The sequence below is a fragment of the Phalacrocorax aristotelis genome, chromosome 7 (genome assembly GCF_949628215.1).
Source record: "Phalacrocorax aristotelis chromosome 7, bGulAri2.1, whole genome shotgun sequence".
NCBI classification, from domain to species: domain Eukaryota; kingdom Metazoa; phylum Chordata; class Aves; order Suliformes; family Phalacrocoracidae; genus Phalacrocorax; species Phalacrocorax aristotelis.
The window spans coordinates 53,822,260-53,839,065 of NC_134282.1; the positions used below are offsets into that span (position 1 = coordinate 53,822,260).

At 43.2% G+C, this 16,806-nt stretch overlaps 1 protein-coding gene across 2 annotated transcripts in view; it reads left to right on the forward strand.

Moving 5' to 3' along the window:
* Window positions 1-296: 296 nt before the first annotated feature.
* The window catches only part of PIAS1 (protein inhibitor of activated STAT 1), a 64,996-nt gene continuing 48,486 nt past the window's right edge, over window positions 297-16,806 (forward strand). The window contains exon 1 of one of the 2 annotated variants that reach the window (XM_075100782.1): window positions 297-458. In XM_075100782.1, coding sequence (XP_074956883.1) covers window positions 333-458 — 126 coding nt within the window. In that variant the 5' untranslated portion in view covers window positions 297-332. The remainder of the gene's footprint in view (window positions 459-16,806) is intronic. The other variant, XM_075100783.1, reaches the window with a different exon arrangement.

Here is a 16,806-nt window from a genome sequence, read left to right on the forward strand (position 1 = left end):
TCCTATTCCAGAGGGCCACCCGGCACCCCGGGGGCTCTGCCCGGCGCGGCTGAGGAGAGCCGGTGCGCGGGCTCCGAGGAACGCCGCCCGCTCTCCCCATAGCTCCCCGTTCCCCTCACGGAGCGAGCTGGCGGGGAAGGCGGGACCGAGGGGGCCGCGCTGTCATGGGTGGTGGTGGTGGGGGAAACTTTCCAGGCAGGGCTGCGGTGACAGGCTGTCCTCAGGAAGGATCCTCCCGCCCGAGGCTGCCCGCAACCCCGGGGCAGGAACCCTGCGGGACGGCTCCCCAGCGGAGACTCCCCGCCCGACGGGGAGCGCAGAGGAGGGACAAAATGGCGCCGCGATTCAAACGCTGCGCGCTGCGTGCCGGCGGGGGGGCGGCGGGGGGGCGGTGTCCCGGCGGGGTTCACTGCGCCTGCGCCCGGAGTTGCAAGATGGCGGACAGTGCGGAACTAAAGGTAAAGCGCAGCTTCAATTCCCTTCGCGATGCCCCTCGCTGTCGCTCTCCGGGCCGCCGGGGCTGTGCTTCCCCCGGTGTCGGGGGCGAGCCGAGCCGCTGCCGGCGCCTCCGCGGCCTTCTGCGGCGCTGCCTCGCCGGGGTGGCTGCGGTCGGCGCCCCGCCGGCAGCGGGGGCTGAGGGACGGAGCGGGGCGGGGAGGGGAGCTGTCCTCCCCTCGCCTCTCGCCCGGCCGCTCTCCGCCGGGGCAGCCCCGCGGGGCGGCAGCGGGGAGGGCTCCCCTCAGCGCCGGCGGAGGGGGTGGTTGGGCTTGGGCCGGGCCGGCGCTGGGGTGAGGGCGGCGGCCGGGGGAGCCCCCGGGAGTTGCCGGCGCTGGGCAGCGCGGTTCGGCCGCCCCTGAGGCGGGGGGACGGTTCCTCGGGCTCCCCGCAAAGTTTCCAGGGGACTCCGCCGGCAGCGCCGGGCGGGGAGGGAGCCCTGAGGAAGGGCTCTGCCCGCCGTTGACAGGCGGCCGGCTCCGAACGAGCGCCCTCGCCGCCCGGCGCCGGGGCGGGGGGGGGAGGACGGCCGGGGGAGCCCCGCTTGCCTCGCCCAGCTCTCACCCCGGTAAATAAAGGCCGTCAGAAGCAGATGTTGAAGAGTTACAAGACATGAAGCTTGCGGCTGTCCCTGTCATCCTGCGAAACGCATCGAAACCTGGTGCTCTAAAGCACCCTCGAGCGAAGTTACAGCTTCCCCGAGTGGGTGAAGCCGGGCCGGGGGGTCCCGCTGGGTTGCGGGGGGGTGAGGCGGGACTCGCCCGGGGTGGAGGAGAGGGAGCAACTCCGCGTAGCTTGTCCCGTCAGCGATTTTGAGGAATAGTAACGGTAGAATAGTGGGTGGCGGGGTATCCGTACTGTGCACCCCACAAACAAACAAAAAAAATCCAGCAAAACAGATCCCCAAAAACTTTCCAATTGCTTTAGCAAGGTGTGTCGGGGTGCGAACTTTGCCTTGCACACCCGGCAAGTGTTTTTAAAAGTTTGAGAATTTCCTTGCAGTTGTCATAGGGTCGTTATTCATCAGGAGGGCTTCTGTCTCCTACTTTAAAGTTAATACAGTGAAAGACACAAATCAGAAGTATATTGAATGTGTAACATAAACTACAGAATACGTAAAGCATGACTAGGGAAATATTTTTGTCTTTCCCTAGAGTTTCAGTATGTCTCAGTTTTCTGTGTATCAAAGGCTCCTTGCGCTTTCATTTTTAGACATTTAAAGAGCTGTCAGGCTGTAAAGTACAAAATCTTGTGCGTGTTCCAACTCTTGGGGGTCTGTGCCTGCCAGGTCAGGACAAATAGATCCTTCTTTAAATCTGTTCTTGCGGGGTTTTTGGGTATCTTGCAGCGTATATTGCTCGAGCTGTGTTGCCCCCAAGCCTTTTTTTTTTTTTTTTTTTTTAAAATAGTGCTTCCCATGTAATGAGATAAAGGGTCAAGATGTGATTCCACTGTTAAACTTTTGTTAATCTTAGTATGGCAAATGGCGTAGTGTGTGTTGTTAACTGATTCTCCGTAGGAGTTTTTGCTGCACAGTAGCTGCTTAGGTTTGTGTGATGCCTTTATAAACAAGACCGACTCAAATGGAGTGAAGAGGCAAGAGCTAAGGAATAAAGTTGCTTTTTTTATTGACGTGCGTTAAGATGGCAGGATGGCAGTCAAGGGACAGTGCTGTAAGGCATGATTTTACTATGAAAGTTGACAATTTATTGATTTTTAGGAGCTCTGAAACCTGAAGCCTCTCTTATCCATCGCAGAGCCCCCGGGCTCTGGGTACATATACATGTGTTGCAGTGCCGTTGGTCTGTGCGCATGTAGCGTGGAGGCCTCTCCTTTTCTCTTTCTCTGCAGCTTTACAGGTGGAGCTTTTGCAGAAGTGTGTGTGTGTCTCGGCTTGTCATCCTGGACCTCTTTATTGATCTGTTTCTGAAACCAGCTTCTTGAGAACCAGTAGGGAGAAATTAGGATTTCATTTTTTAAATAACTGTTGCTACCTCAGGGATCTGAAGGGTGAATGTCAAACTGGCTAGTTTATTTTCAATTTCACTTTGCTGCTTAGGAAATGTAGTGGTACTTGCAAGCTGGGGCTGTAGGAGGGTAGCACTGCATTCTGTGAAAAGTTGTTCGGGTATTTTTTTTTGGTACCTACAGGGGCTTGTCAGCTTACATAAGAAAAAAAAAGTTCATAAATTCATACTTTGAGGACTTCAATACATTTTTCTTTTTCTCTAGACTGCACAAAGAGGTGTGTGGGTTTGTCCTATGTCAGGAAGGAGAGGGAAAGACAAGGGGGCATGAATTTTCTGCTTAGAGTTGTAGCTGTCACATCCCAGTTTTTCCAAAGTAGTACAGCTCGGTTATTAGGTACTGGATGAGGTGAATGTTCCTTGGGAAAACGTGGCTAATGGAAAGCTGTTGGATCGTAGCTGGGTGCAGTGGGTATTTTTAAGCAGGAGTATGTCCCCAGAAGCTGTGCTTTTAGATTATTTCTTTTTTGAAAGTTGAAAGGAGACGTAACTAAGGGAGGGTTTGTGATTAAGGCTCTGCTGGTTGAAGAATGAATGGTGAATTCCTTTCATTATTTTAATTTTCTTAGGTAAAATCTTTTCATGTTTCTCTTTGGATTAATTAGTGAAAGGCATTGATTTCAGATTTAGTGACCTTGAAAACCTAAAATCAAATGTAACAGTTGTACAGTAACTCACTTGCCTTGCCAGTTAAAGTGTGTCAGGAAAACTTAGTGAAGTTTATAAAACTTTCTTGCCTTCTGATGTAAAGAACCATGGGGTTGCATGTGGGTAATGCACACGCCTGTAAATGCGATATGATGGGTAGTTATCGCCAAATGCACAAAGTAAAATTAAAGTTCTTCCTCCAGAAAAACAGTGGTCATTCTTACTTGCCATAATTTTTCACTGAGTTCTAAATCATGAAACAGTGTTTCCTGTAATGTTTTTTTCTTACTGCGATCGAGAGCATTTCAGTCTCTTGCCCCATTTGAGAATGTCGGTCCTACTGGGGAAAAACAAAATCAGGTAAGATCAAACATAGTTTGCAGATCTCAGACTTGTAAGGTGACTGAATTCTTTGGTACTCTGGAAGGTTTGGATAAGTCAAACCAGTATGTTTTTATTTTTATTGATGAAACAAGGTAACTGAAAAGTCTGTCCTCCTGTAGATTACCTCCCTAACTCTATAGGCTGAGGCATATGTGAATTTTCCTGATCTTAATTACTATTCCTGTGTAATTGCATACAGACTCTAATTTATCTCAAGGTAAGCTATTTAAAGCTCTTTCTAATTGGAAGGAGTATACTTGAGTGATTAAATCTTCAATATTTCTTACATCTCTTTAAATTGGTTATTAGATTGTTGTGATCTTTGCCTTCTACTCAAGTCTTTTGGAAATCATTACACAGTTTGCAATAATCAATTCAATTATACATGGATCAAAGAATGAAAAAGAAAAGCTTATGTTCTAGTATTGTCATTCTTGATACTGTCCTAAGAAGCTGGTTTGGAAAGCACATGCTGGGAGGTTTTCTCCTTTGTTCTCTCTCCTTTAAAGAAAGTGCCTTTGGGGATTGAAGAGATCCCTGGTGTGTTTCTTGTTAGACACAATTTATACTTTAAAAAAAAAAAAAGTGAGCCAAGAGTTTGAATGAAAATTCATAATAGCGTTTCCACACAATGGTGATGAAAACAAATTATGTAAAAATATTCAGCTGGGAAATACCCCTCCCCTAAATACAGTGAAGCAGTTTTTTGAGGGGGAGAGGCTAGTAGCATGGCTTTCAGGTGGTGGTGATAATAGAGACAAATGGATTTCTGGTATGGAAACGCAGTTGTGTTAAATTGCATCGTCAGTGCTAATAAGCATAAGCTACCTATTTCAGTGTTCCATTAGAATTTTACTCTTCTGTATTATGAGCTTTTTTGCTTAATCCTTTTATAAGTTGCTGGGGTTGTGTGTTTCTGTGATTAAAGTCAATATAATCCACTTTTCATTGTTATCTGAGTCCATGGATTACGTTATTTTCATGCCTCTAATTTGGTGTATGTCATTATAATTGTATTTTCAACTGTATTTTGGTCCAGGTATCCTCCTTGAGCTTTTGGTCCTCAGCACTGGAATTGCAGATACCAGATGAATAAAATTGGCAGCGGTGCATCGCTGCTTAACTGTCAAAGCCCCAATCCATAACACTTCTTTATTGCCAATAAAAACCAGATTGCATATTGTGTACACATAAATATAGTGTCACACACTTCTAGTATAAACCCATCACAAACATTAGGGGCCATCCTGGAAGTATTTGTAGGCCTGTGGAAGTAAAATTCTTATTCGTTGCCACTTGTGAGAAGGAAGGCAGGTATAAGAACCAGTTGTTCATAGTAGGTGTTTTTCATGGATTTAAAGTTTACTTCTGTTTTGGTTATAAAGGTATTTAGAACTTACAATTAAAAGGCTTAGAAGCTAAGGAGTGGGTAGAAGATGCATCTTATTTAGCTTTATTCTGTGAGAACAAGAGAAAAGTGTTACCCTAGGGAGGGGAAGGGATCAGGACTGCTTGGCCATTGATAAGACTGTTTATGGTTCGGACACACAGACAAATATTTAAAAGCATCCCATGAAGCTGGGTGTTGACAGTTAAGATACCTTCAGAGGCTGAAGTTATTCCTAGGGATGTATATGACTGGTATGGCTTATACTCTGATCCACAAAGATAAGTGCAGACTTGTCACTGATGTGTTTGGCACAGTGGATTTTAGTTCCTGTAATCTGTTGATGCAGAAGTCAACATCTGATCATTTTTCTCTTTAGTGCCGTTATAGTGAAAAACAAAACAGAACTTCCAAACACTTGAGACTTGAGTGCTCCCTGTAATTGTTCTGAGATACCCCCAGCCCTTTCCGATCCTGTGAGTGCCTAGCTGCTGTATTTCTCTGAAGTGACTCTTGTAATCCTTGTTGATTGTAGTAATGCTTATGAGTGAGTTCAGAGCTGAACCCCGGGGTTAGTCGGCTGGTGGGGTTCATTGGTCTCTGCTGGAGCCATTGAATTTGAAGCGACATCACCTTTCTTGCTGTGAATCAGCATCTTGAAAGGGTTACTTTGTGGGGCCTTGGGATCACCCAGTGTCGCAGAGGATTTGTGGCTGGGAAATGGGTTGGATCTCTTGCAGCTCTCCTCTTATGTGGTGATTTTGGTGTTTGGCCCCTTGGCTCCGCGAGGAAAGAGTTGTACCTACAAACCTTAAGTTGTCTCAGAAATGTCTGTTTACTTTTGCTGCTGTGCTTCCACTTCAGAAACTTTTGCTTTGATGAAAGATGGTACGGGTGCCCTTCTAATGGAAGACTCCACTTTATTGCCCTCCATAAGAAGTAGTAAAATCCTTCTGAAAGCCATGATTTCAGTGAAGAATGCAAACATGGTTTTTACATTAAAAACTTGTCAGTATATACCTTGTGTGTCTTTTGCAGTCCAGCTGCCTCAGCTTGTGCTGGGCCCTGAAAGGAGGAACCTCTGGTTAGCACACAAATGTGCCTGCAAGAATCACAGAGAAATGTTCATCCTGTTCTTAAGCAGGGAGAAAAGGGGAAACGTATCCTTTGGGTGACTGCTGTGACACATGCTCAGGCAGCTAGATTTCAGAATCCTCTTGATCAAGCTCAGGTATTGATTGTCTCATTGCTCTGTCGCTATTCCAGCTCTGTGTAAACCAATAAAAGCTAGGAGTGTTGGTTTGGGCTTCTAAAAATTAAGATGATTGGATTTTATGATGCAAAAATTGCATGTAGTACCTTCAATGGGTAGAGTGTTCATGAAAATAAATGCCTGCCTTAAAAGTCGATTCTTTTGCTAGTTAAGGGGGGGGTGAGGAGAAGAAGGAAGTTGCTCCAGTAGCTTACAAAAGGGTGCTTATTTCTGTAATTTTACTCAGTGGTATCAACGCCATTTTGAACAACTAGTCACTGGCGTAAAATGTGGCTGTTTCAAAGTAAATTAGAAGCTTTGGGGCTACAATAAAAAGTAGATGATGTTAAACCTTTGAAAATGAGAGTATGTGGAATTGAGGATGGGGACAGGAGGTGTTAGTTTATCTAACCTTGTCCTGATCTTCCAAATTTTCAATAGCATCCAGGACCAAACTGAACCAGATAACATTGTTATTGTTCTCTGTGTGCTGTGGCACAGACCTTTCTATTGTCATTTCTTTTCTGATTGTTTTGCTGAGACTCCTGCGTCTGTTGCAGCTGTTATTGATCCAGGAGTTTGTCAGCAATTTGCTTAATCTTATTCTCCTGTTGGGATTAGGGATGGCTGTAGATGTATTACCTTGTCTCTGCTGTTATATTCTGTCCCTTAGCATATACTGGGGGGATACCAGAGATCTCTGTAAGCAAGTATTGTGTTCAAAGACTAGGGGAGAGTAGGAATTAGCAGAAGGTGGGTATTATGGGGCTTGTCTAGAATATGTGAAACAAAGAAATGAAAAGCTAGTATACAATTAGGCCGAAGGTCAACCTAAGCTTGACCTTTATGTCTCTGGGAGATGATATACAAGAGATTTATATAAGAAATGGCATGATAATTAATGGAGAAGGAAAAGGAGCCTTATAAAGCCATTGCTTGGTAAGGATAGGGCCCTAGGCTCTGCAGCAGAGCAAAGGCTCTGTGGGTATGCTGAAGTTTATTTAGCATGGAGGACAGAAAGAAAAACATTATTCCCTTTATGTGCATCACTGAAGATAGCTCTGTAGTGAACTTCCCTTGTTTTGTTTAGGAAATGGTAATGAGCTTTCTGGATACGTGATAATAAATATCTGTGAGCTCTGCCTCCTCTCTGCTTCTGCCAGGACTGCATGGGCTGTAGGTAATGCTTCAGTTCCCAGTTTCCATCCTAGAAGTATGTCTAACAGCAGGAGGGAGTAAGAAAGGGAGAGTTTCAGTCTCTGCCCTGCTTTGGGGCTGACACACAGCCAACACCTTTTCCAAAACTGTGAAGCATCCCGTTATCTCTGTAGATATTTTCTTCCTTATGCCTTGCGTGTTTATAGTGTATTCGAATCTCTTATTGCAGCTTGTGCCTATTGTCTCACCACCTTCTGCTGTGTACCTCTGGGAAGATCATAGCTCTGTTTTCTTGATGACCTCCTTTACAGGTTGGAAGGTTGCCACTAGGTACCTCCAAAGCCTTCTCTTCACCAGGCTGAATAAGCCCTGTTCTTCCAGCTTCTTGCCAGATTGCCTTGCTGTACCTCACATCTTTGACATAAGACACCAGCAGCTTGTTTGGGGATGGGATTTGGGCAGATGATTCCATGCCACAGATTTTATTCTTGAGGAGTTTTTACTCCTGTGGATTTCTGTTGGTGCAGATGGATTACTAAATCGTTAACATCCTCAGAAATGTGCAAAAGTCGTTCCTGAGACTGTCCACTGGTACCACTGGAAAGGTGATGTTTGCTTCAAAACAATTAGCTTTCAAAAGCAGTGACCCTTCTGAGGGGAGATGATGACAGATGACAGGCAACAGGTAGGCATCTCTTCACCAGGAGGCTCCATAGGACTCTTGTCCATTTTGAAATTTGGTATGCCAAGCTCTCCCACTCTTTCCTCCCCTCCCATTAAATAGATGGTTATAAAGCAAATGGAAAACTGAGCTCAGGCTCCTTACTGCTTGATTGCAGCACTGCCTTCGCTTCCTGAAGATGCATCTTTTGTGGCCACAGCCATTCGAGTGTGCAAACATACCTGATGAAAGTTCTCAAGAATTTGTGTTGGGCAGGAGTTAAGTCATAATCTTTGAGCAGGGCTGAGATTAGAGGCCTGGTTTTCTAAGATAGATTTATACTGGGGAAAAAAACCCGGTTCTCTTCCGAACAGATGACAGAGTATAAAACTGTAGAGCGCTTTAGGTACGCTAGAATTTTACGTTGAAGCTGTAGGGGTTTGTATTCACAGTGGTTCTTCCACTGGGCACATGTTCAGGCTGCCAGCCAATATTGTGGCTTTACCTTTCCACACTGTACGACTCATTATTGAGCAGCTGTAGGATCTGCAACATTTTCAGGGGGTATGATTTGCAGTAGGGTGTCTTAGGTCCATACAATTTCAGCCTTGGCCCTCTTGACCATGTATTTGCTTGATGCTGCGGCTCGGTTCTTGAGGCTCGCAAAGGGGAGCAGATTGGCAGCTGAGCCAAAAGGCAGATCTTAGCAAAATAATTTATCCCTAGTTGCTTCTGGGATTAAAACTGACTCTGTGTATCCCTGCAGAACAACTGGTAATCTGAGAGTTACTTCAGTGGTCTGGTCTGATCTTGGTCCTTCTGTGTATTTGTGGTCTGATCAGGGTGGCAGACCATGCAAGGTTCCTCCAGCTTTGTTTTGCATGTGACAGTGCCAGAGCTTCCTCCTGAGAAAGTATATCTTCATTCTTAAGAAAGGCATCTCAGCTTGTTTGCTGTGTAAGCACATAGCATACTTTTGCTGTCCAGATGCAGGAAGAAATTTACTGTCCCTTGAAGTAGGACAGTTGGTCGAGAATCATACAGAGCTGAACTTTCTTGCTTACCCTTGTGTACAGTCTTCTCCAAGATGTTCCTTCTGCTCTCTTTGTAGAGCAGGGTCTGGACTTAATAAGGCTGCTCTGTTCAGCTTTTCAACTGAAAACATGATAGTTCACATGCAAAATAGAATATGGGATGGAAATAGCAGTGAATATAGTTTTGCTTGGCAATTTAGCATAGGTGCAGCTCACTATTATTTATTTATTTTTTTGAAAGCAGAGGCCAAATACAATAGGGATAATGTGTTCGGTTCAGGTAGAGTCTGTAACCTGAGCTGCAGGAGTGTGTTGTAAAAAGTTGTGTGGATGAGAATGTTTTCGGCTACATTTGTTCCTCATATTGTTTCTTGAGACTCCCTTGACAAAATGATCTCACTTTTGTGCAGATGTTGTATCTTGTTTCCCTGGTGCAAAATAAGAGCCTTTGAAACAGTCCAAGTATTTGTGTAGATTTTCAGCTTATTGAAAAATCTGTTAGAGACAGCTCTGCTCAGGCGATCCATGGAGTTGTTAGTGCACCTATAAATATATTGCACCAAAATGAAAAATGTAGAAACTTCAGCAGCGGTGCAGAAACAAAGCCCTTCTTTCTCATAGGTTCCGTGTTGACTTAGCAGGATCTCATCAGTGACTCTGCTGAGGCCACTTGATGGCAGGGCTTCAATTTTTTTTAATCAAGTATCAGAACTGTTGTCAGTTTGAATTACAAGTATTTTAAATAATATTTTTCTAAAGGGTGGACACAGAGGTTTTCATTTGGTTAATTTCTACTTTGGTGTTAAAATTTGCCTCTTTCAGTTGAGAAGTAACACTTTTATTAGGGGCCCTTGACAATGTCACTTGGGTTTCTGAGGAAATGTCTAAAAATAAACATGCATTATAATCTTAATCTTAATAATGTATAAGTAGCTGTACCGCTTCAGACCAAGGGTCCATCTGGCCTGGTATTGTCTCCCACAGCTTCCAGAAATGTGTCCATGGGGAAAAGCGAAAACAGGACAAAGTATGAGAAATAACTGTTGCCTCCCTGCCATTATCTCCTGGTCTCCAGCTGTTTTCAGCTCAGTCCTCTGGACCCGATGGGGCTGCTAGCAGGACAAGCCATAGTAAATCTATTTTTCCAAGCGCCTGTCCAGGTTTCTCTTGAACCTATATAAACTACTACTGTTCACAGTGTTTTGGTAGGTATTTCTGTTGTTCTGCTGCTTGCTGTGTGAGGACCCTTCTCGTGTTGTTTTGAGCCTGGTTCCAGCCGGCTTCATCCACTGGTCCCTGTATTGTGTAACGAAAGAGACTGAACAGCTGATCCCTGCCCACTCTCCTTGTGCTCTTTATGGTTTTCTAGATGGCTATCACATCTGTCCCCATGTTCTCTGTTTCTTTGGTTGAAAAGGCTTCGCTTTTGCTATTTAGTTAGGGGAGTCATGCTGGACTTCTGTCATCCTTCTGTGAACATTTCCACTTCTAATGTATCTTTTTTTTATTTAAGATGAGACCACCAAAACCACCCACACTTTGAGATCTGGGTGAAACAGGGATTTATATAGTGCATAATGATTTCTCATTTGCTCTCCCTTCCCTTTCTAATGATTTCTAACAATGATTTTTGTGTTTGACTGCTACTGAGCTGATGTTTTCATGCGTGTGTTTATCTTGGGCCCAGGAGCTTGCTCTATTGTGGTAAAGGTCATTCCAGAGCCCATCACTTTATATGTAAAGCAAGGTCCGTCTGGTCTGCCTTCCCCCATAGGCATCGCTTGAATTACTCTGTCCCTGAGGTCTTTCAGTGATTCTTCTGTTTGCCTTCATCCTCACAACCATGTCATGTTGCCAGCAACTTTGTCAGCCCACTGATCACTTCATTTTCTAGGTCGTTAACGAATAGGTTAAGCTACATGTGCCAGCGTAGGCCCTTGCAGAACTCCACGGTGACCTTCCTCCATTGTTTGGTCTTGGAACAACTTGGACACATTAGTAATAGAAGAACTTTGAATAGCAAGCTAAGGATCTATGGCCTGGTTTGTGATTTTTGTGTGTTCTTTTTTTTTTTTTAAACAACATTATTAATGCTGTAAGAATACCCAGCTTGTGTGCACAGAGTGGTTTTTCATAGTTTTCCTTTGACCTGTACTATTCTGTTGTTCTCAAACATATGTAGAATTCTGAGGTGGTGCCAAGCTGTTTTAAGGGGAAGCAGAGATGTGTTGAAACTTGTTTCCCATGTTCCCTTAACTAGAAAAGTTTTTTAAAAATGTGCCTTTGTTCTTTGAGTACATTCACATAGCTTAGTAAAGGGCTTGAGCTAAATATTGGTTGACTAACTGCATTGACTCCTTCGTTCCTCGGGCCTGTGCGTGACTGACGTCTTGAGGCCTCTATTTTTATTTTTTCCCCAATACTAGACTGTCCTTTGCTTTTGACATAGAGGCTGAGCCAGGTTGTGAAGGAATATGATGCTTACAACACCCTTACCTGGAAGTAGAAGCTGTATGTTATCTAGTGAGTATATTGGGAGGCAAAAGGGTGAAGACACTTCATACTAAAATGCTCGGCCGACGCCCAGAAATGCTTCATTTTGTGATGAGATCCTAAATAACTTCCCCCCGCCTTTGGCCCATATGTGTAAAAAGGGAAAGGCAAAGTATAAATTCATGAACGTGCAAGAGTCATTCAGATGACATTAATGAGCTGCAAAAGGCTTGTATATATGCAAATTCCTATTCAGAGTGGGATTTGGATGAGTGCGGTTAATGAGGTGGGGCAATAGTTTGGTAGTGAAGATGAAAAGGAGCAGTGACTGGAGCAGCATCCTCCCTCTGCCCCGTGAGTGGGGTGGGAGTTTGGGGGGAGGCAGCTCGCCGCAGGGTAGGAAAAGTAAGGGAATGTTTGTATCTACAGTCAGTACTGCAGAAACACTGCACACTTTCTGTTTTTACTTGGTCAGGATTTCCATGGAAGTTTTAACTTTGCTATCAAAGTTTTCTTAGGCAGCTCTTTCAGTTCTGGTTGTTCATGTGGCTGAAGCCAAGTTAAATGCAGTATCGTTTTTGGAGTTTACTTGCAATAGTTTTAATGTATTTTAAATCATAGGTGTGGCTGAAACTTGGCTTATAAAAACCTTCATTCCATCAAGCAGTTTGTTTCCATGCAGGGCAGGGGTTATTGTGTGAATATATTAATTGAAATCAGTCTTACTTTCGTTATAAGAAAAATACAGTGCATGAAGGATGAGGTGGTGGGGAGGGGGACACTGTCAGATTGATGGCACTTCGAAATGAAATACCTCTCTTCCCGCTGACCAAGCGTCCTTAGTATCTCTTCTTAACATGCGCCAGTGTGACTGTGAAAGAACTGTTTCTATAGGCCTTGTCTGTGCTATATGTGGGCCAGGAAAATATTGCATAGAGAATTTATTCTTAGCTTTCTAACGCAATGTTTTGTCCTGGGATTAATCATTGTGAGCTGATGGGTTCTTAAGCACTGCATGCTTGTCTTTGAGCCTATAGGTAACATGATGCTGTTAATACATGTAAAAATACAATTTTCTGGTGTGGGCAGCACTGGAAGATGGGAAGACAGAGCAGCCCAAATTCTGAGGGGTGAGGTAGGATTGTGGGGTTAGGATCAGCTTTGTCAGGAGCCTAGGCCTTGCCCAAGATTCATCTTTTCAGTCTTTGGCTGCATGTTGTCATTTGAAACTCTTTTCTTTATCCTCTTTTGAATGCTGAAGAAAAGCAGGAAGGTCTGCTTCCTTTCCTATTATTCCATCATCTTTTTGCATTTTTACATAGTGGGAAGAAACCGGTCGTTGTGGTTGATATGAAAAACTGAGCTTCCTGCTTTCTCTTTCTTTGTCCCCATGCCTCTTTTAGATGTCTTCCCCAGGATACGCATTCAGTGTTTGGCACTGCTGCCGCCCCGTTGCTCTCTTTCCAAGCTGCGCTGGTACTTGGAATGAAATCAGTGTGATTCTTGACAGTCTTACTGATGCTTTAGTGTCGTGAGTAGCAGCCAAAGAAATCATCCATGTCTCATTAACTTGACTGACCTAGGATCCCGAGTCTGCCTTGGTGGGAACTAGCTTGAGCACTGACTGACATAGTAAGGTTTTTGAAAAGGGAGATGAACTTCTGACTGCTGGTATTTTCACCTGGGTTTGGACAAGCGACATAAGAGAAGTGGGGTTTTTTTAATTATTTTTTTAATTATTTTTTTAAAAATCCAGCTACTGACTTCTTTTCTATAATAAAAATGTATTTTGGCACTTTACATCACATATTAAGACAGATCAATTTTGAATATTAATTCTATGTCATATTATTGCATGCAATAAAGAATTCCAATTTTTAATGCATCTGTACAGTTAGGAATAAATTAGGCTTTAGTGTACATTTACCTGCTCTATAAGTAGTCAGACCTATAATTTCTTTTCCCTGTTGTGGCGTGACAGACAATAGCTCTTCAGAGTTTGAAAAACTGACTTTTCTTGAATTATTGGGTGGCCACATGTGGTTCACATGTAGTTTTCTTGCTAGAAGTTTGCTCGTTATGTGGCTATTCTCTGTTCTAGATACCTTGTTGAGAGAGAAAATGAGGTAGGAAGGATAAGGGTGATTTTACTAGGTGGTGGTCTGATCTGGTTGCATAGCCCTGTGTGTTCCTAGGATAGTCATGGGTAGTCATATTCCCCTGATGAACCATTCCCAGATTGATGCTGCTTTTCCTGTCCACCTCTGCCCTTGTTTCTGAGGTTTGCATTACGTATTTTGAAATTCTTTGCCTTTTTGGAATGACTGTAGGACCAGATATGTCGTACATCTTGTTCGGAGTTCTTGATTCCCTTCTTTGACTTCTCCTTCAGTTCTGAAAAATACTCTTCTCCACAAAATCTGAGGTTGGAAGTGACCATCCAAGGTTGCCTAGCCTGTTAGATCCCTGCAAACCTGCTTATTTGGCTGTAGCTGCATGAAGAGCTGTCTGTAATGATGCCCAAGTTCTCTCCTGAACCATCAGCTACATAATGAGAAAAACACATGAGAAATTTAGGTTTTCTTCCAGTTTTGACGACTTTGTGTTTAGTAACTTTAAATTTCATACGCAGTTATCTCTTAACTTGCTGAAAGTGGTCATGGACTAGAAGAATCAAGTAAACATGTGAATGCCACTTCTTGGTCTTGCTTTTAGGCTGGTGCTAGAGTTGGCTCACAGGTAGACGTTTCTATAAAATATAAAGGAGTAGTAATTCCTCTTAGGCCAACTGATTCGGTTAAAAAACACTTCAGGTGTGCAAGTCCTTTCTCTAAATATAATAAAAAGTATTACTTTCTTTCAAGCCTGTCTCTTACATCGTGTTGTTTATGGCCACTGCGCTACTGATAGATAAAATATGGGAAGCAGGGAAGTAGCTCTGAGATAAATGGTGATGCTTAAACAAGAAAATATTTAATAGGTAAGGAATGGAGAAACAATTGCTAGTCCTGTTTTGGTCTCCAGCAAACATCTAGGACAAGTGTTTTCTGGGAAAGACTTGGGGCTAGGCAAGTGGAGTGAAAAGAACTTACATCATCTCCCCTGCTTTGTAGCGATGGCTTTGTTTCAGAAATACGTAGAGGAAAAGCAAGAAGAACGGGTGTCTCCTTGTGAAAGAGGAGGACGACTTGAGCAGAGAAAATGCTTCTCTTGCCTGCGCTGTATGAAGGCTTAGAAGAACTGCACTAAAGGCAAGATTTTGAAGAGCTTTGGTAGAACATTCTTGAAATCAATGCTTCATCAAAGTAGAGGCCAGCTGAGGATAATCTGCTACGAGAATGTTGCTGTATGAAACTGGGGGCTTCCTTCCGTTTCGTGCTGTGCTAGGCAGGCTCTGCAGAACTGGGGAGAAGATACTTGATTTGCGCGTCTTGCCTGATACTCGGAAAAACAGTAACGTAAAAGCAAGGTTTCTTAGTGGTGTTCAAGCTTTTAATTCATCTTGATGACTTGCTGCTATATGACTGCTTAAAGAGAAGTGTGCAGTTTGGCTTCCTTATGTAATTCCTATACATGAATTTGAAGACCTTGTGAAATAAATTATGTGCAAAACGAGCAGCTTTTTTTTTAAAAAAATTATACGGATGCCAGTATGATTGCTTGTTGGAATATTTGTTTTCAGTTTATTGACACAGTGGGAACTCTTGGCTCCATTGCTTATTTCTGTGATAACAATTAAGACTAATTGTTAGTAGTAATAAAGTATCATTCTCGGTGGACCAGTAATAGAAGGGAGTAGGGTATTTGGCCAGTGGATTTCATAGGTATTTGCTGTCAGCAGATTTATTTCATTTGTGTTCCGTTTCTTCCTTTGGAAAGGGAAATCTTTTAGTGATAAATTACTGAGTATTTCCTATACCTGATATTTTATCTGATCTCTTAATTTTCCTGTTCTTCTCCCTTCCTTCTGCCTTTCCTTCCTCCCCAGCTTTTGTTCTAGATGTTACTAACTATTGTTGCAGTCTTCTGTATATTCCCGTGGTTACAGACGAAAGCGCTACCAAACGTTCTCATGCATCTTGTGCGACGGTGTAAGAACAAGGTGATATTGGTACGTGGCACCCGGTGACAAGGCGGTGGCAGCTGCGGCCCCGTCTGAGTTACGGCTGTCGCTGTCCTTAGCTCTGGGGATGGATCCTGCTTGCGTGATGGAGCTCGGTGTCTCTGAAGCACTCTTACTAGGAGGAATTCACAAAGCCTGGAAATACGTTTCTCGGAATGGAATTTTGCCAGAAGGGTTGCTTCAAAGTCTAAAGGAAAACACTAATTTTATCACGTGCCATTTTGGCTTTAATATTTTTTTTAAAGTGAGAATTGTGAACAGATAACTCCAATTTTCTAGTTTTCCTTCTCTCGGGGCATTAACATAGCAGTTGGTTACTTTTAAGGGAAATGAGATTCAATTATATCCTGGCTTCAGCCTGCTGTTCAGTACTTTGCAAGTCAGTATCCAAATTTAATATGGTTGTTAATTAAAACTTTTTGAGATACCAGAATAATAGTCAGCGATGATGTAATCTGTCTCCTGTGCTGCATCCTAGAAAATGGGACAAATGAGGGGAGGAAAAGTTGATAGTTGATCTAGAAGTGTTTTGGCTATGTTTGACTGTATAATGTCATATCCTGAAGTGTTACCTCATTTGAAGGTAATTAAATAGCAAAAGTTTGTTTGTTTATAGTGGACAGCTAACTTCAGCACTGGGTGGTAACTTACGGCATGTGGAGAATAGATCACTTTCAGTTCTGTGAGGGACAGAAATAACAAGATTTTAATTTTTTTAAAAATCTTGGAGGAAAATATGCATCTATTATGGCAGTAATTGTTTTAATCAAGTGATGCTTAAGTTGGCTAACACATACAAAGAAGTAATGTCTGTTGATGCAGTAGAGATTTAAACAACTTGCAGACAAACGTCAACCATGAATGTAAGAATGTAGGTCTTGAAATTGTTTTATGTCTTGCTGTTAAGAGGTTCTGTAAGCTGCTTGCGGAAGCCGCCTCTTTGTCTGTGTTGCAATGTGAGTACATTCATTGAATTCCAGGTACATTCTTCTCCAGCTTTCCTTCAAAATTGATTCCCAAAAGCTACATGTGCTTTGCACAGGTATTTTAGATATTTAGAAAGTAACTAGAGCTTCATTCTCTAGTGTTCTGCTGAAAAATATTGGCTAAAAGGATTTTAATTTAGTAGACTCCCTATCTGTAA